At 41.6% G+C, this 20,104-nt stretch overlaps 1 protein-coding gene across 1 annotated transcript in view; it reads left to right on the top strand.

Annotated features, from left to right (window-relative positions):
* LOC308148767 (delta-like protein C) overlaps positions 1–20,104 on the top strand; it is a gene marked incomplete at its 5' end in the record, with an annotated part of 173,783 nt that overhangs the window by 3,477 nt on the left and 150,202 nt on the right. Inside the window, 4 exons of the mRNA XM_080522278.1 lie at positions 1,857–2,090; positions 2,306–2,366; positions 3,195–3,455; positions 19,555–19,746. Coding sequence (XP_080378404.1) covers positions 1,857–2,090; positions 2,306–2,366; positions 3,195–3,455; positions 19,555–19,746 — 748 coding nt within the window. The remainder of the gene's footprint in view (positions 1–1,856; positions 2,091–2,305; positions 2,367–3,194; positions 3,456–19,554; positions 19,747–20,104) is intronic.

Genomic DNA, 20,104 nt, shown 5'->3' with positions numbered 1-20,104 from the left:
AACACAACACAACCACAACAACCCCACAACAACACACCACCACAAACACAACCCACAACCACCACACAACCACCACACAACCCCACAACATCAACAACACAACACCACATCACATCCCAATCGATCAAACACAACACCACGAACACAACCTCCCTCATCCACCACACTTACAACACAACATCAAACTCATTCTCTACTCCCCTCTTCATCTTCCTCTACTACTACATCTACTCATCACTCTCTCTCTTCTCTTCCACTCCCCTTCACTCCTCCTACTCATCTCTCTCTTCCCCTTCTACTTCTCTCTCCACTCCTTCTCCTCCTCTACTTCTCTTCTCTTCCCCCTCTCTTCACCGTCCTTCCTCTCTTCCCCCTCTTCTCCCTCTCTTCTCTCTCTTATCTCTTCTCCTCTTCTCTTCCCCCCTCTTCTTCTCCTCCTCTCCTCCCCCCTCTTCTCCTCCACTCTCTTCCCCCCTCTCCTCCTCTCTTCTTCTCTTCTCCTCTTCTTCTCCTCCTCTCTTCCCCCTCTTCTTCCCTTCTCTTCTCCTCTTCTCCTCCTCTCTTCCCCTCTTCTCCTCCTCTCTTCTTCTCTTCTCCTCCCCTCTTCTTCTCCTCTTCTCCTCCTCTCTTCCCCTCTCTCCTCCTCTCTTCTTCCTTCCCCCTCTTCTTCTCCTCCTCTCCTCCCCCTCTCTTCTCCTCTTCTCTCTCCTCCTCTCTTCCCCCTCTTCTTCTCCTCCTCTCTTCCCCCTCTTCTCCTCCTCTCTTCTTTTCCTCTTCCTTCCCCCTCTTCTCTTCCTCTCTTCCCCCTCTTCTTCTCCTCCTCTCTTCCCCTCTTCTCCTCCTCTTCTTCTCTTCTCCTCCCCCTCTTCTTCTCCTCCTCTCTCCCCCCTCTTCTTCTCTTCTTCTCCTCCTCTTCTCTTCCCCCTCTTCTTCTCTTCTTCTCCTCCTCCTCTCCTTCTCCTCATCTTCTCCTCCTCTCCTGCTCTTCTCTTATTCTCCTCATCTCCTCTTCCCCCTCTTCTTCTCCTTCCCCCTTCTCCTCTTCTTCTCCTCCTCTTCTCTTCTCCTCCTCCTCTCCCCTCTTCTTCTCCCCCTCTTCTTCTCTTCTTCCCCTCCTCCTCTTCTTCTTCTCTTCTCCCCCTCTTCTTCTCTTCTTCTCCTCCTCCTCCTCTTCTTCTCCTCTCCTCTTCTTCTCTTCTTCTCCTCCTCCTCTTCTTGTCCCCCTCTTCTTCTCTTCTTCTCCCCATCTTCTTCTCTTCTTCCCCTCCTCCTCTTCTTCTTCTCTTCTCCCCCTCTTCTTCTCCTCCTCCTCCTCTTCTTCTCCTCTCCCTCTTCTTCTCTTCTTCTCCTCCTCCTCTTCTTGTCCCCCTCTTCTTCTCTTCTTTCCCCCATCTTCTTCTCCTCCTCCTCTTCTTCTCCTCATCCTCATCTCCTCCTCTTCTTCTCCTCTCTCCTCCTCTTCTCTTCTTCTCCTCCTCCTCTCCTCCTCTTCTTCTCCTCCTCTTCTCTTCTTCTCCTCTTCTCCTCCTCTTCTTCTTCTCTTCTTCTCCTCTTCTCCTCCCCCTCTTCTTCTCCACTTCTTCTTCTCCTCCTCTTCTCCTCCTCCTCTTCTTCTCCTTCTCATCTTCTCTTCTCCTCCTCCTTCTCTTCTTCTCCTCTTCTGTTCTCCTCCTCCTCCTCTTCTTCTTCTCTTCTTCTCCTCTTCTCTTCTTCTTCTCCTCTTCTCCTCCTCTACCTCCTCTCCACCTCTCCTCTCCTCTCCTACTCTCCTCTCCTCTTCTCCTCCTCTCCTCCTCTTCTTCTTCTCCTCTTCTCCTCCTCCTCCTCCTCCTCTCCTCTCCTCTCCTCCTCCTCAGGCACTCTCCTCCGGGGTCTTCGAGTTGAAGATCGAGTCCTTCACCTCCTCCTCCTCCTCCTCCTCCCCCCCGGGTCTCCTCTTCTTCCGGGTGTGTCTCAAGCACACGCAGCACGTCATCAACCCGGAGCCGCCGTGCACGTACGGGACCGCGCTCACCGAGGTCTTCGGCGCGGACCCCGGCTCCGTGTCCGGGAGCGCGCCCGTCCGGGTGCCGTTCCACTTCAAGTGGCCGGTAGGTGGCGACCGCCGCGCACGTGGGGGGCGGCGGTGACGTCAGAGGCGTCTCCTTTCTGCCCGTTTGCCTCCGACGAATGATTGATGACGTCACACACACACACACGCACACGCACACACACAAATCAACATGCATGATATAACAATGTTGCAGTTTTTGCCCGCGCATGCGCACAGCCTGGCTCGTGACGGTTTGGTGTGTTCATACTGCAGGGAACTTTCTCTCTGATCATCGAAGCCTGGAGGGCGGAGTCGTCAGGTGTGGCGTCCACAGGTAAACCAGAGGAGGGGTGGAGGGGGGGTGATGGAGGGATGAAAGGGGGATGACGGAGTGATGATGGAGGGATGAAGGGGGGATGACGGAGTGATGATGGAGGGATGAAGGGGGATGACGGAGGGATGAAGGAGGGATGACAGAGGGATGACGGAGTGATGATGGAGGGATGAAGGGGGGATGATGGAGGGATGAATGGGGGATGAAAGAGGGATGATGGAGGGATGATGGAGGGATGAAAGAGGGATGACGGAGGGATGAAGGAGGGATGAAGGAGGGATGATGGAGGGATGAAGGGGGATGATGGAGGGATGAAAGAGGGATGATGGAGGGATGAAAGAGGGATGACGGAGGGATGAAGGGGGATGATGGAGGGATGAAGGGGGGATGATGGAGGGATGAAAGAGGGATGGTGGAGGGATGAAGGGGGGATTATGGAGGGAAGAAAGAGGGATGACGGAGGGATGAATGGGGGATGAGTGGGGATGAAGGGGGATGATGGAGTGATGAAGGAGGGATGAAGGCGTGATGACGGGGGTATGAAAGAGGAATGACGAAGGGATGACGGAGGGATGAAGGGGGGATGAAGGAGGGATGACGGAGGGATGAAGGGGGGATGATGGAGTGATAAAGGAGGGATGAAGGCGTGATGACGGGGGGATGAAAGAGGGATGACGAAGGGATGACGGAGGGATGAAGGGGGATGATGGAGGGATGAAAGAGGGATGAAGGAGGGATCCTGAGTTTGTACCTGTGCTTATCAGCCTGATGGCGGCGCTGTCCCCCCGTCCCTCCCCCCCTCACCCCCTCCCCCTCCTCCCCCACCAGAGAGCCAGAACAACCTGGTGATGCGCGTGGCGGCACGGCGGCGTCTGGAGGTGGGGGGGGCGTGGTCCCAGGACGTCCACCGGGGGCGCCACGGCGACGAGCTGCGCTTCTCGTCCCGCGTGGCGTGCGAGCCGTTCTACCACGGCGACGACTGCTCCGCCTACTGCCGCCCGCGCAACGACACCTTCGGCCACTATGCCTGCGACCAGCAGGGGGCGCTGCGCTGCCTGGACGGCTGGAGGGGCGAGTACTGCGGCGACCGTGAGTACCGCCACGCTGCCCGCACTGGAACCGTACCAGAACCTGATCAGAACCAGAACCAGCTCTGAACCAGAACTAGGACTAGAACCTCTTTAGAACCAGAACCTCACAACCACAACGGAGCCAGAGTCAGAAAGAGAACCACCGAGTCGTTCAACTCCTCTGACTCTGTCTGTAGAGTCGTTCAACTCCTCTGACTCGTTACGTAGAGTCGTTCACCTTCTCTGACTCTTTACGTAGAGTCGTTCAACTCCTCTGACTTGCTGCGTAGAGTCGTTGAACTCCTCTGACTCGCTACGTAGAGTCGTTGAACTTGTCTGACTCGTTACTTAGAGTCGTTGAACTCCTCTGACTCGTTGAACTCCTCTGACTCGTTACGTAGAGTCGTTGAACTTCTCTGACTCGTTACTTAGAGTCGTTGAACTCCTCTGACTCGTTGAACTCCTCTGACTCGTTATGTAGAGTCGTTCACCTTCTCTGACTCTTAACGTAGAGTCGTTGAACTCCTCTGACTTGTTACGTAGAGTCGTTCACCTCCTCTGACTCATTACTTAGTCGTTGAACTCCTCTGACTTGTTACGTAGAGTCGTTGACCTCCTCTGACCCATTACTTAGTGGTTTAACTCCTCTGACTCGTTACGTAGAGTCGTTGAACTCCTCTGACTTGTTACTTAGAGTCGTTCAACTCCTCTGACTCGTTAGTCGTTGAACTCCTCTGACTCATTACATAGACTAATTCAACTCCCCTGACTCGTTATGTAGAGTCATTCACCTCCTCTGACTCATTACTTAGTCGTTTAATTCCTCTGACTCTTAACGTAGAGTCGTTGAACTCCTCTGACTTGTTCCATAGAGTCGTTCACCTTCTCTGACTCTTTATGTAGAGGTCGTTCAACTCCCCTGACTCGTTACGTAGAGTCGTTCACCTCCTCTGACACGTTACTTAGAGTCGTTAAACTCCTCTGACGAGTTATGTAGAGTCGTTCACCTTCTCTGACTCTTTACATAGAGTCGTTCAACTCCTCTGACTTGTTATGTAGAGTCGTTCACCTCCTCTGGCTCATTGCTTAGTTGTTAAACTCCTCTGACTCGTTACGTAGAGTCGTTGAATTCCTCTTTTGAATTATGTGTAGTCGTTCACCACCTCTGACTCGACACGTAGTCGTTCACCTCCTCTGACTTGTCACGTAGTCGGTCAACTCCTCTGACTCGTTACTTAGAGTCGTTGAACTCCTCTGACTCGTTGAACTCCTCTGACTCGTCACGTAGAGTCGTTGAACTTCTCTGACTCGTTACTTAGAGTCGTTGAACTCCTCTGACTCGTTGAACTCCTCTGACTCGTTACGTAGAGTCATTGAACTCCTCTGACTCGCTACGTAGAGTCGTTGAACTTGTCTGACTCGTTACTTAGAGTCGTTGAACTCTTCTGACTCGTTGAACTCCTCTGACTCGTTACGTAGAGTCGTTGAACTTCTCTGACTCATTACGTAGAGTCGTTGAACTCCTCTGACTCGTTACGTAGAGTGGTTCACCGCTGACTTGGTACATAGAGTCGTTCACCTCCTCTGACTCGTTACATAGAGTCGTTGAACTCCTCTTACTCGTTACGTAGAGTCCTCCTCCCCCCTGGAAAGTTACTTTTGAAGAGTTACTATTGTAGACTTACTATTGTAGGGTTACTATTGGAAAGTTGCTTTTCTAGAGTTACTTTTGTAGAGTTACTATTGTAGAGTTACTATAGGAAAGTTACTTTGGTAGAGTTACTTTTATAGAGTTACTATTGTAGAGTTACTATTGTAGTTACTATTGTAGAGCTACTCTTGTAGAGTTACTCTTGTAGCGCTACTATTGTAGCGTCACGATTGTACAGTTACTATTGTAGAGTTACTATTGTAGAGTTACTCTTGTAGAGTCACTATTGTAGCGTTACTATTGTAGAGCTACTCTTGTAGAGTTACTCTTGTAGCGCTACTATTGTAGCGTCACGATTGTACAGTTACTCTTGTAGAGTTACTATTGTAGCGTTACTATTGTAGAGTGACTATTGTAGCGTTACTATTGTAGAGTTACTCTTGTAGAGTGACTATTGTAGCGTTGCTATTGTAGCGTTGCTATTGTACAGTTACTATCGTAGAGTTACTAGTGTAGAGTTACTAGTGTAGAGTTACTATTGTAGTTACTATTGTAGTTACTATTGTAGAGTTACTAGTGTAGAGTTACTATTGTAGTTACTATTGTACAGTTACTATTGTAGAGTTACTAGTGTAGAGTTACTATTGCAGTATTACTATTATAGAGCTACGACTGTAGCGTTACTATTGTAGAGTTACGATTGTAGAGTTTCTATTGTAGCGTTACTATTGTAGCGTTACTATTGTAGCGTTACTATTGTAGTTACTATTGTACAGTTACTATTGTAGAGTTACTAGTGTAGAGTTACTATTGTAGTATTACCATTATAGAGCTACGATTGTAGCGTTACTATTGTAGAGTTACTATTGTAGCGTTACTATTGTAGCGTTGCTATTGTAGCGTTGCTATTGTAGCGTTACTCTTGTAGAGTTACTATTGTAGAGTTTCGATTGTAGTGTTGCTATTGTAGCGTTGCTATTGTAGAGTTTCTATTGTAGCGTTACTATTGTAGCGTTACTATTGTACAGTTACTATTGTAGAGTTACTCTTGTAGAGTTACTCTTGTAGTTACTATTGTAGTTACTATTGTAGAGTTACTCTTGTAGAGTTACTCCTGTAGAGTTTCTCTTGTAGAGTCACTATTGTAGCGTTGCTATTGTAGAGTTACTCTTGTAGAGTTACTATTGTAGCGTTGCTATTGTAGAGTTACTCTTGTAGAGTTACTATTGTAGAGTTACTCTTGTAGAGTTACTCTTGTAGCGTTACTCTTGTAGCGCTACTATTGTAGCGTTACTATTGTACAGTTACTATTGTAGAGTTACTATTGTAGAGTTACTATTGTAGAGTTACTCTTGTAGAGTCACTATTGTAGCGTTACTATTGTAGAGTTACTCTTGTAGAGTTTCTCTTGTAGAGTCACTATTGTAGCGTTACTATTGTAGCGTTACTCTTGTAGAGTTACTATTGTAGCGTTGCTATTGTAGAGTTACTCTTGTAGAGTTACCATTGTAGAGTTACTCTTGTAGAGTTACTCTTGTAGCGCTACTATTGTAGCGTTACTATTGTACAGTTACTATTGTAGAGTTACTATTGTAGAGTTACTATTGTAGAGTTACTCTTGTAGAGTCACTATTGTAGCGTTACTATTGTAGAGTTACTCTTGTAGAGTTACTCTTGTAGCATTACTCTTGTAGCGTTACTATTGTAGCGTTACTATTGTACAGTTACTATTGTAGAGTTACTATTGTAGAGTTACTATTGTAGAGTTACTCTTATAGAGTCACTATTGTAGCGTTACTATTGTAGAGTTACTCTTGTAGAGTTACTATTGTAGCGTTACTATTGTAGAGTTACTCTTGTAGCGTTACTATTGTACAGTTGCTATTGTAGAGTTACTCCTGTAGAGTTACTCTTGTAGAGTTACTATTGTAGCGTTACTATTGTAGAGTTACTATTGTAGAGTGACTATTGTAGAGTTACTATTGTAGAGTTACTCTTGTAGAGTGACTATTGTAGCGTTACTATTGTACAGTTACTATCGTAGAGTTACTAGTGTAGAGTTACTATTGTAGTTACTATTGTAGAGTTACTATTGTAGAGTCACTATTGTAGCGTTACTATTGTAGCGTTACTCTTGTAGAGTTACTATTGTAGCGTTACTCTTGTAGAGTCACTATTGTAGCGTTACTATTGTAGCGTTACTCTTGTAGAGTTACTCTTGTAGCGTTGCTATTGTAGAGTTACTATTGTAGCGTTACTCTTGTAGCGTTACTATTGTACAGTTACTATTGTAGAGTTACTAGTGTAGAGTTACTATTGTAGTTACTATTGTAGAGTTACTATTGTAGCGTTACTCTTGTAGAGTCACTATTGTAGCGTTACTATTGTAGCGTTACTCTTGTAGAGTTACTCTTGTAGCGTTGCTATTGTAGAGTTACTATTGTAGAGTGACTATTGTAGCGTTACTATTGTACAGTTACTATCGTAGAGTTACTAGTGTAGAGTTACTATTGTAGTTACTATTGTAGAGTTACTATTGTAGAGTCACTATTGTAGCGTTACTATTGTAGCGTTACTCTTGTAGAGTTACTATTGTAGCGTTACTCTTGTAGAGTCACTATTGTAGCGTTACTATTGTAGCGTTACTCTTGTAGAGTTACTCTTGTAGCGTTGCTATTGTAGAGTTACTATTGTAGCGTTACTATTGTAGCGTTACTATTGTACAGTTACTATTGTAGAGTTACTCTTGTAGAGTTACTCTTGTAGTTACTATTGTAGTTACTATTGTGGAGTTACTCTTGTAGAGTTACTCTTGTAGAGTTTCTCTTGTAGAGTTTCTCTTGTAGAGTCACTATTGTAGCGTTGCTATTGTAGCGTTACTATTGTAGCGTTACTCTTGTAGAGTTACTATTGTAGCGTTGCTATTGTAGAGTTACTCTTGTAGAGTTACTATTGTAGAGTTACTCTTGTAGCGTTACTCTTGTAGAGTTACTATTGTAGCGTTACTCTTGTAGAGTCACTATTGTAGCGTTACTATTGTAGCGTTACTCTTGTAGAGTTACTATTGTAGCGTTGCTATTGTAGAGTTACTATTGTAGCGTTACTATTGTAGCGTTACTATTGTACAGTTACTATTGTAGAGTTACTCTTGTAGAGTTGCTCTTGTAGTTACTATTGTAGTTACTATTGTAGAGTTACTCTTGTAGAGTTACTATTGTAGAGTCACTATTGTAGCGTTGCTATTGTAGCGTTACTATTGTAGCGTTACTCTTGTAGAGTTACCATTGTAGCGTTGCTATTGTAGAGTTACTCTTGTAGAGTTACTATTGTAGAGTTACTCTTGTAGAGTTACTCTTGTAGAGTTTCTCTTGTAGAGTCACTATTGTAGAGTTACTCTTGTAGAGTTACTATTGTAGAGTTACTCTTGTAGAGTGACTCTTGTAGAGTTTCTCTTGTAGAGTCACTATTGTAGCGTTGCTATTGTAGCGTTACTATTGTGGCGTTACTCTTGTAGAGTTACTATTGTAGCGTTGCTATTGTAGAGTTACTATTGTAGAGTTACTATTGTAGAGTTACTCTTGTAGAGTTACTCTTGTAGCGTTACTCTTGTAGCGTTACTATTGTAGCGTTACTGTTGTACAGTTACTATTGTAGAGTTACTATTGTAGAGTTACTATTGTAGAGTTACTCTTGTAGAGTCACTATTGTAGCGTTACTATTGTAGAGTTACTCTTGTAGCGTTACTATTGTAGCGTTACTATTGTACAGTTACTATTGTAGAGTTACTCTTGTAGAGTTACTATTGTAGAGTTACTCTTGTAGAGTTACTCTTGTAGCGTTACTATTGTAGCGTTACTATTGTAGCGTTACTATTGTACAGTTACTATTGTAGAGTTACTATTGTAGAGTTACTATTGTAGAGTTACTCTTGTAGAGTCACTATTGTAGCGTTACTATTGTAGAGTTACTCTTGTAGCGTTACTATTGTAGCGTTTCTATTGTAGAGTTACTCTTGTAGCGTTACTATTGTAGCGTTACTATTGTACAGTTACTATTGTAGAGTTACTCTTGTAGAGTTACTATTGTAGAGTTACTCTTGTAGAGTTACTCTTGTAGCGTTACTATTGTAGCGTTACTATTGTACAGTTACTATCGTAGAGTTACTATTGTAGTTACTATTGTAGAGTTACTATTGTAGAGTTACTCTTGTAGAGTTACTATTGTAGCGTTACTATTGTAGAGTTACTATTGTAGAGTTACTCTTGTAGAGTGACTATTGTAGCGTTACTATTGTACAGTTACTATCGTAGAGTTACTAGTGTAGAGTTACTATTGTAGTTACTATTGTAGAGTTACTATTGTAGAGTTACTCTTGTAGAGTCACTATTGTAGCGTTACTATTGTAGAGTTACTCTTGTAGCGTTACTATTGTAGCGTTACTATTGTAGAGTTACATTTGTAGAGCTACCCTTGTAGAGTTACTATTGTAGAGTTACTCTTGTAGAGTTACTATTGTAGCGTTACTATTGTAGAGTTACTATTGTAGAGTTACTCTTGTAGAGTGACTATTGTAGCGTTACTATTGTACAGTTACTATCGTAGAGTTACTAGTGTAGAGTTACTATTGTAGTTACTCTTGTAGAGTTTCTCTTGTAGAGTTTCTCTTGTAGAGTCACTCATGTAGCGTTGCTATTGTAGAGTTACTATTGTAGAGTTACTATTGTAGAGTTACTCTTGTAGAGTCACTATTGTAGCGTTACTATTGTAGAGTTACTATTGTAGAGTTACTCTTGTAGAGTCACTATTGTAGCGTTACTATTGTAGAGTTACTCTTGTAGAGTTACTCTTGTAGAGTTTCTCTTGTAGAGTTTCTCTTGTAGAGTCACTCATGTAGCGTTGCTATTGTAGAGTTACTATTGTAGAGTTACTATTGTAGAGTTACTCTTGTAGAGTCACTATTGTAGCGTTACTATTGTAGAGTTACTCTTGTAGCGTTACTATTGTAGCGTTGCTATTGTACAGTTACTATTGTAGAGGTACTCTTGTAGAGTTACTCTTGTAGTTACTATTGTAGAGTTACTCTTGTAGAGTTACTCTTGTAGAGTTACTCTTGTAGAGTTACTATTGTAGCGTTACTCTTGTAGAGTCACTATTGTCGCGTTACTATTGTAGCGTTACTCTTGTAGAGTTACTATTGTAGCGTTGCTATTGTACAGTTACTATTGTAGAGTTACTCTTGTAGAGTTACTCTTGTAGTTACTATTGTAGTTACTATTGTAGAGTTACTCTTGTAGAGTTACTCTTGTAGAGTTACTCTTGTAGAGTTTCTCTTGCAGAGTCACTCATGTAGCGTTGCTATTGTAGAGTTACTATTGTAGAGTTACTATTGTAGAGTTACTCTTGTAGAGTCACTATTGTACAGTTACTATCGTAGAGTTACTAGTGTAGAGTTACTATTGTAGTTACTATTGTAGAGTTACTATTGTAGAGTTACTATTGTAGAGTTACTATTGTAGCGTTACTATTGTAGCGTTACTCTTGTAGAGTTACTATTGTAGCGTTACTATTGTAGAGTCACTATTGTAGCGTTACTATTGTAGCGTTACTCTTGTAGAGTTACTATTGTAGCGTTACTATTGTAGAGTCACTATTGTAGCGTTACTATTGTAGCGTTACTCTTGTAGAGTTACTATTGTAGCGTTGCTATTGTAGAGTCACTATTGTCGCGTTACTATTGTAGCGTTACTCTTGTAGAGTTACTATTGTAGCGTTACTCTTGTAGAGTTACTATTGTAGCGTTACTCTTGTAGAGTCACTATTGTCGCGTTACTATTGTAGCGTTACTATTGTACAGTTACTATTGTAGAGTTACTCTTGTAGAGTTACTCTTGTAGTTACTATTGTAGTTACTATTGTAGAGTTACTCTTGTAGAGTTTCTCTTGTAGAGTCACTCATGTAGCGTTGCTATTGTAGAGTTACTATTGTAGAGTTACTATTGTAGAGTTACTCTTGTAGAGTCACTATTGTAGCGTTACTATTGTAGAGTTACACTTGTAGCGTTACTATTGTAGCGTTACTCTTGTAGAGTTACTATTGTAGCGTTACTCTTGTAGAGTCACTATTGTCGCGTTACTATTGTAGCGTTACTCTTGTAGAGTTACTATTGTAGCGTTGCTATTGTAGAGTTACTATTGTAGCGTTACTATTGTAGCGTTACTATTGTACAGTTACTATTGTAGAGTTACTCTTGTAGAGTTACTCTTGTAGTTACTATTGTAGTTACTATTGTAGAGTTACTCTTGTAGAGTTACTCTTGTAGAGTTACTCTTGTAGAGTTTCTCTTGTAGAGTTTCTCTTGTAGAGTCACTCATGTAGCGTTGCTATTGTAGAGTTACTATTGTAGAGTTACTATTGTAGAGTTACTCTTGTAGAGTCACTATTGTAGCGTTACTATTGTAGAGTTACTCTTGTAGCGTTACTATTGTAGCGTTACTCTTGTAGAGTTACTATTGTAGCGTTACTCTTGTAGAGTCACTATTGTCGCGTTACTATTGTAGCGTTACTCTTGTAGAGTTACTATTGTAGCGTTGCTATTGTACAGTTACTATTGTAGAGGTACTCTTGTAGAGTTACTCTTGTAGTTACTATTGTAGTTACTATCGTAGAGTTACTATTGTAGTTACTATTGTAGAGTTACTATTGTAGAGTTACTATTGTAGAGTTACTCTTGTAGAGTCACCATTGTAGCGTTACTATTGTAGAGTTACTCTTGTAGCGTTACTATTGTAGCGTTACTATTGTGCAGTTACTATTGTAGAGTTACTCTTGTAGAGTTACTCTTGTAGAGTCACTATTGTAGCGTTACTATTGTAGAGTTACTCTTGTAGCGTTACTATTGTAGAGTTACTATTGTAGAGTTACTGTTGTAGAGTTGCTATTGTAGAGTTACTGTTGTAGCGTTGCTATTGTAGAGTTACTATTGTAGCGTTACTATTGTAGCGTTACTATTGTACAGTTACTCTTGTAGAGTTACTCTTGTAGTTACTATTGTAGTTACTATTGTAGAGTTACTCTTGTAGAGTTACTCTTGTAGAGTTTCTCTTGTAGAGTCACTATTGTAGCGTTGCTATTGTAGCGTTACTATTGTAGTGTTACTATTGTACAGTTACTATTGTAGAGTTACTATTGTAGAGTTACTATGGTAGAGTTTCTCTTGTAGAGTCACTATTGTAGCGTTACTATTGTAGAGTTACTCTTGTAGAGTTACTATTGTAGCGTTACTATTGTAGAGTTACTCTTGTAGCGTTACTATTGTAGAGTTACTATTGTAGAGTTACTCTTGTAGCGTTACTATTGTAGAGTTACTATTGTAGCGTTACTATTGTAGAGTTACTATTGTAGAGTTACTCTTGTAGAGTGACTATTGTAGCGTTACTATTGTACAGTTACTATCGTAGAGTTGCTAGTGTAGAGTTACTATTGTAGAGTCACTATTGTAGAGTTACTATTGTAGAGTTACTATTGTAGAGTTACTCTTGTAGAGTCACTATTGTAGCGTTACTATTGTAGAGTTACTCTTGTAGCGTTACTATTGTAGCGTTACTATTGTAGAGTTACTCTTGTAGAGTTACTCTTGTAGAGTTACTATTGTAGCGTTACTATTGTAGAGTTACATTTGTAGAGCTACCCTTGTAGAGTAACTATTGGAAAGTTACTTTTGCAGACTTACTATTGAAAAGTTACTATTGTAGAGTTACTCTTGTAGAGTTCCTATTGTAGCGTTGCTATTGTAGAGTTACTAGTGTAGAGTTACTATTGTACAGTTACTATTGTAGAGTTACTCTTGTAGCGTTACTATCGTAGAGTTACTCTTGTAGAGTTACTATTGTAGCGTTCCTATTGTACAGTTACTATTGTAGAGTTACTATTGTAGAGTGACTATTGTAGCGTTACTATTGTAGAGTTACTATTGTAGCGTTACTATTGTAGAGTTACTCTTGTAGAGTTACTAGTGTAGAGTTACTATTGTAGCGTTGCTATTGTAGAGTTACTAGTGTAGAGTTACTATTGTAGTTCCTATTGTACAGTTACTATTGTAGAGTTACTAGTGTAGAGTTACTATTGTAGTATTACTATTGTAGCGTTACTATTGTAGCGTTACTATTGTAGAGTTACTCTTGTAGAGTGACTATTGTAGCGTTACTATTGTAGAGTTACTCTTGTAGAGTGACTATTGTAGCGTTACTATTGTAGCGTTGCTATTTTACAGTTACTATTGTAGAGTTACTATTGTAGTGTTGCTATTGTAGAGTTACTAGTGTAGAGTTACTATTGTAGTTCCTATTGTACAGTTACTATTGTAGAGTTACTAGTGTAGAGTTACTATTGTAGTATTACTATTGTAGAGTTACTTTTGTAGCGTCACTATTGTAGCGTTACTATTGTAGCGTTACTATTGTAGCGTTACTATTGTAGAGTTACTCTTGTAGAGTGAATATTGTAGCGTTGCTATTGTAGAGTTACTCTTGTAGAGTGACTATTGTAGCGTTTCTATTGTAGAGTTACTCTTGTAGAGTGACTATTGTAGCGTTTCTATTGTAGAGTTACTCTTGTAGAGTGAATATTGTAGCGTTGCTATTGTAGAGTTACTCTTGTAGAGTCACTATTGTAGCGTTACTATTGTAGAGTTACTCTTGTAGAGTGACTATTGTAGCGTTTCTATTGTAGCGTTACCCTTGTAGAGTTACTCTTGTAGAGTCACTATTATAGCGTTACTATTGTAGAGTTACTATTGTAGTGACTATTGTAGCGTTACTATTGTAGAGTTACTGTTGTAGAGTTACTATTGTAGAGTTACTATTGTAGAGTGACTATTGTAGCGTTACTATTGTAGAGTTACTATTGTAGAGTTACTATTGTAGCATTACTATTGTAGCGTTACTATTGTAGAGTTACTCTTGTAGAGTTACTATTGTAGAGTTACTATTGTAGCGTTACTATTGTAGCGTTACTATTGTAGAGTTACTATTGTAGAGTTGCTATTGTAGCGTTACTATTGTAGCGTTACTATTGTAGAGCTACTATTGTAGCGTTACTATTGTAGCGTTACTATTGTAGCGTTACTATTGTAGAGTTACTCTTGTAGTTACTATTGTAGTTACTCTTGTAGAGTTACTCTTTTAACGTTACTATTGTAGCGTTACTATTGTACAGTTCCTATTGTAGAGTTACTATTGTAGCGTTACTCTTGTAGCGTTACTATTGTAGCGTTACTATTGTACAGTTACTATTGTAGAGTTACTCTTGTAGAGTGACTATTGTAGCGTTATTATTGTAGAGTTACTATTGTAGAGTTACTATTGTAGCGTTACTATTGTAGCGTTACTATTGTACAGTTACTATTGTAGAGTTACTATTGTAGAGTTACTATTGTAGCGTTACTATTGTAGAGTTACTATTGTACAGTTACTATCGTAGTTACTAGTGCAGAGTTACTATTGTAGTTACTATTGTAGAGTTACTAGTGTAGAGTTACTATTGTAGTACTGCTATCATAGAGTTAGATACACGTTTGCTGTCAATAAAGCTGCTTTATTATTGAACAGGACACACACACACACACACACACACACACACACACACACACACACGCACGCACGCACGCACGCACGCACGCACGCACGCACACACACACACACACACACACACACACACACACACACACACACACACACACACACACACACTCACACACACACACACACACACACACACAAATATAAACAACAGTCGAGAACTACATCACTGGGTAAATAAATACCAGTAATAAGAATGAAGGTCAAAGGTTAAATATGAACCAGCAGGAGATCAAAGGTTAATTATGGACCAGCGGGAGGTCAGAGGTTAAATATGTACCACTGGGAGATCAAAGGTTAAATATGTACTGGCAGGAGGTTAAAGGTTACATTTGTACCAGCAGGAGGTCAGAGGTTAAATATGTACCAGCAGGAGGTCAAATGTTAAATTTGTACCAGCAGGAGGTCAAAGGTTAAATATGTACCAGCGGGAGATCAAAGGCTAAATTTGTACCAGCAGGAGGTAAAAGGTTAAATCTGTACCAGCAGGATGTGTCAGGCAGAAATCAGTAGTTTCTCGTAGAATCAGTTATTATTTGTTGAGACGATGGGGGTGTTGCTGGTGAAAGTAACTGAAAAGTTACTTGTTATCTAAATTACTTTTAAAAATAAATAATCAGTAAGTCAGTAGTTATCAATGAGTAACTAGTATTACACACACACACACACACACGCACACACGCACACACACACGCACACACGCACACACACACACACACACACACACACACACACACACACACACACACACACACACACACACACACACACACACACACACACACACACAGGTATTTGCGTTAAGTGATGGGAAATGAAAGACAGGAAGTTTAAACATGTAACGTATGATGACATCATGACAGGAAGTTAGAAGATATAAAAATTAAAGAGTTACAGTGAAGACAAACATAAAGCTGCTGGAGGTTATAAGATATGATGTCACAGGACATCATTGGACATTACATGATGTTACATGATGTTACTGAATGTTACATGATGTCACAGGACATTACAGGACGTTACATGATGTTACATGATGTTACAGGAAGTTATGTGATGTTACATGATGTTACAGGAAGTTCCATGATGTCACAGGACGCTACATGATGTTACGGGAAGTTACATGATGTTACAGGATGTTACATGATGTTACAGGACGTTACATGATGTCACAGGACGTCACATGCTGTCACAGGAAGTCACAGGACGTCACATGATGTTACAGGACGTTACATGATGTCACAGGTTGTCACAGGACGTCACATGATGTTACAGGACGTTACATGATGTTACAGGAAGTTACATTATGTCAGAGGACGCCACAGGACATCACATTATGTTACAGGACGTTACATGATTTTACAGGAATTACTTGATGTTACAGGATGTTACATGATGTCACAGGACATCACATGACGTTACATGACGTTACAGGATGTAACATGATGTTACAGGATGTTACATGATGTTCCTGGACTTTACATGATGTTCCATGTTGTAACAGGAAGTTACATGATGTAACAGCAAGTTACATGGTGTTACATGTTGTAACAGCAAGTTACATGATGTAACAGCAAGTTACATGTTGTAACAGCAAGTTGCATGATGTTATATGTTGTAACAGGAAGTTACATGGTGTTATATGCTGTAACAGGAAGTTACATAATGTTACAGGATGTTACATGATGTGGCATGATGTTACATGATGTTGTTACATGATTTCACAGGAAGTTAGCTGATGTTACAGGGTGTACATGACGTTACAGTACATTACATGATGTCAGAGGATGTTACATGATGTTACATGACGTAACCTGATGTTACAGGACATTACACGATGTCACAGGATGTTACATGATGTTCCATGTTGTAACAGGAAGTTACATGATGTAACAGCAAGTTACATGGTGTTACATGTTGTAACAGCAAGTTACATGATGTAACAGCAAGTTACATGTTGTAACAGCAAGTTACATGATGTTATATGTTGTAACAGGAAGTTACATGGTGTTATATGCTGTAACAGGAAGTTACATAATGTTACAGGATGTTACATGATGTGGCATGATGTTACATGATGTTGTTACATGATTTCACAGGAAGTTAGCTGATGTTACAGGGTGTACATGACGTTACAGTACATTACATGATGTCAGAGGATGTCACAGGATGTTACATGATCTTAGATGATGTTACATGATGTAACCTGATGTTACAGGACATTACACGATGTCACAGGATGTTACATGATCTTAGATGATGTTACAGGACGTTACATGATGTAACAGCAAGTTACATGGTGTTACATGTTGTAACAGCAAGTTACATGATGTAACAGCAAGTTACATGTTGTAACAGCAAGTTACATGATGTTATATGTTGTAACAGGAAGTTACATGGTGTTATATGCTGTAACAGGAAGTTACATAATGTTACAGGATGTTACATGATGTGGCATGATGTTACATGATGTTGTTACATGATTTCACAGGAAGTTAGCTGATGTTACAGGGTGTACATGACGTTACAGTACATTACATGATGTCAGAGGATGTTACATGATGTTACATGACGTAACCTGATGTTACAGGACATTACACGATGTCACAGGATGTTACATGATCTTAGATGATGTTACAGGACGTTACATGATGTTACATGATGTTTCATGATGTTACAGGACGTTACATGGTGTCAGAGGACAGTACATGATGTAACATGACGTTACAGGACACTACATGGTATCACAGGATGTTACAGGATGTTACATGATGTCACAGGACGTTACATGATGTTACATGATGTTTCATGATGTTACAGGATGTTACATGATGTAACAGGACGTTATATGATGTTACATGATGTTTCATGACGTTACATGATGTCACAGGTTGTTACATGATGTTACATGATGTTACATGATGTTTCATGACGTTACATGATGTCACAGGTTGTTACATGATGTTTCATGCTGTTACAGGATTTTTCATGACGTTACATGATGTTACATGACGTCACATGACGTTACAGGACGTTGTGTGGTGTATCAGGAAGTTTTATGATGTCACAGGACGTTACATGATGTAACATGATGTTACATGATGTTACACAATGTTACATGATGTTACAACACGTTACAGGAAGTTGTATGATGTATCAGGAAGTTTTATAATGTCACAGGATGTTACATGATGTCACAGGTTGTTACATGATGTTACAGGATGTTACATGATGTCACAGGATGTTACATGATGTTACATGATGTTACATGATGTCTCATGATGTTACATGATGTTACATGATGTTTCATGACGTTACATGATGTTACATGATGTTACACAATGTTACATGATGTTACAGGATGTTACATGATGTCACAGGATGTTACATGATGTTACATGATGTTACATGATGTTTCATGACGTTACATGATGTTACATGATGTTACACAATGTTACATGATGTTACATGACGTTACAGGAAGATGTATGATGTATCAGGAAGTTTTATGATCTTACAGGAAGTTACATGATGTCACAGGAAGTCTCATGATGTCACAGGAAGTTTCATGAGCTGCTACAGGAAGCGACAGGGAGGTGGAATGTAGCACACATTGTGTTGTTTTTTTTAACTGTGTTGTTCTGTGGTGATTGTTGTTGATATAAACTGTTCTTCAATCTAGTCCTTGTTTACAGGGTGAGACAGGAAGTCCAGGGTGGTTGAAGCTGAAACAGGAAGTCTAGGGTGGTTGAAGCTGAAACAGGAAGTCCAGGGTGGTTGAAGCTGAAACAGGAAGTGACAGGGTTGGGAAGCCGAAACAGGAAGTGACAGTGTGGTTGAAGCCGAAACAGGAAGTGACAGGGTCGGGAAGCCTAAACAGGAAGTGACAGCGTGGTTGAAGACGAAACAGGAAGTGACAGCGTGGTTGAAGCTGAAATAGGAAGTGACAGCGTGGTTAAAGCCGAAACAGGAAGTGACAGGATGGTTGAAGCTGAAACAGGAAGTGACAGCATATTTGAAGCCAAAACAGGAAGTGACAGGGTCGGGAAGCCAAAACAGGAAGTGACAGCATGGTTGAAGCCAAAACAGGAAGTGACAGCGTGGTTGAAGCTGAAACAGGAAGTGACAGCGTATTTGAAGCCAAAACAGGAAGTGACAGGGTTGGGAAGCCTAAACAGGAAGTGACAGCATGGTTGAAGCCAAAACAGGAAGTGGGGGGGGAGTCAAGCAGTTTGTCAATGCAAAATAATAAAAGATCTTCAACCTTTTGTCATTTCCAGTGTGAGTGAGCATGTGTGTGTGTGAGTGTGTGTGAGGCCCCTTTGTTTTGAGCCTAACAATGCCCCCCCCCCCCCCCCCCCCCCCCCCCCCGCTGCAGCTTAATGAGCACCGCCGTGCGTGAAAGGAGACGGCATGTGTTGCTTTTGTTGTGCAGCCAGCTGCTTCACGTGTGTGTGTGTGTGTGTGTGTGTGTGTGTGTGTGTGTGTGTGTGTGTGTGTGGCTCTAGAGGCGAGTTGTGTTGTTTCTTACGAACCTGAGACTGATGGTGATCTTCTCTCCTCTTCCTCTTCTTCCCCATTTCCCCCCTCTTCCTCCTCCCCCTCCTCCTCCCCATCCTCCTCCTCCTGCTCCTCCTCCTCCTGCTCCTCCCCCTCCTCCTCTTCCCCCTCCTCCTCCTCCTCCTCCTCCTCCTCCTCCCTCTCCTCCCCTTCCTCTTCCTCCTCTTCCTCCTCTTCCTCCTCCTCCCCCTTCCCCTCCTCCTCCTCCTCCTCCTCCTCCTCCTCCTCCTCCTCCTCCTCCTCCTCCTCCCCCCCCTCCTCCTCCCACCAGCCATCTGTGCGGCGGGCTGCAGTGAGGAGCGGGGGTTCTGCCGGTCCCCGGGGGAGTGTGTGTGCCGGCAGGGCTGGCAGGGCGAGCGTTGTGAGGAGTGTTCCCGCCACCCGGGCTGCCTGCACGGGACCTGCCAGCAGCCGTGGCAGTGCGACTGCCTGGAGGGCTGGGGAGGCCTGTACTGCAACCAAGGTGGGTCCCAAGCTCCTCGGGCCGGGGGGGGACCGGGTCGGACCGGGTCGGACCGGGGGGGACCGGGGGGGGGACCGGGTCTAGCCTGGTCGGACAGTGTAAAAAGAACAAAAAGTAATAGATAGTCTGGAAATTACTATATATTTATATATAAAGCTAGATTGCTATTATGGTGACTGTCAAAATAAAAGCACCAAGTTGGATTGTTATTATGGTGACTGTCAAAATAAAAGTGCCAAGTTGGATTGTTATTATGGTGACTGTCAAAATAAAAGCACCAAGTTGGATTTTTATTATGGTGACTGTGAAAATAAAAGTACCAAGTTGGATTATCATGGTAAATGTCAAAATAAAAATA

The sequence above is a fragment of the Blennius ocellaris genome, assembly GCF_963422515.1.
Source record: "Blennius ocellaris genome assembly, contig: SCAFFOLD_56, whole genome shotgun sequence".
NCBI classification, from domain to species: domain Eukaryota; kingdom Metazoa; phylum Chordata; class Actinopteri; order Blenniiformes; family Blenniidae; genus Blennius; species Blennius ocellaris.
The sequence above is the reverse complement of the archived record's forward strand: the minus strand, read 5'-3'. Positions and strand labels throughout refer to the sequence as shown.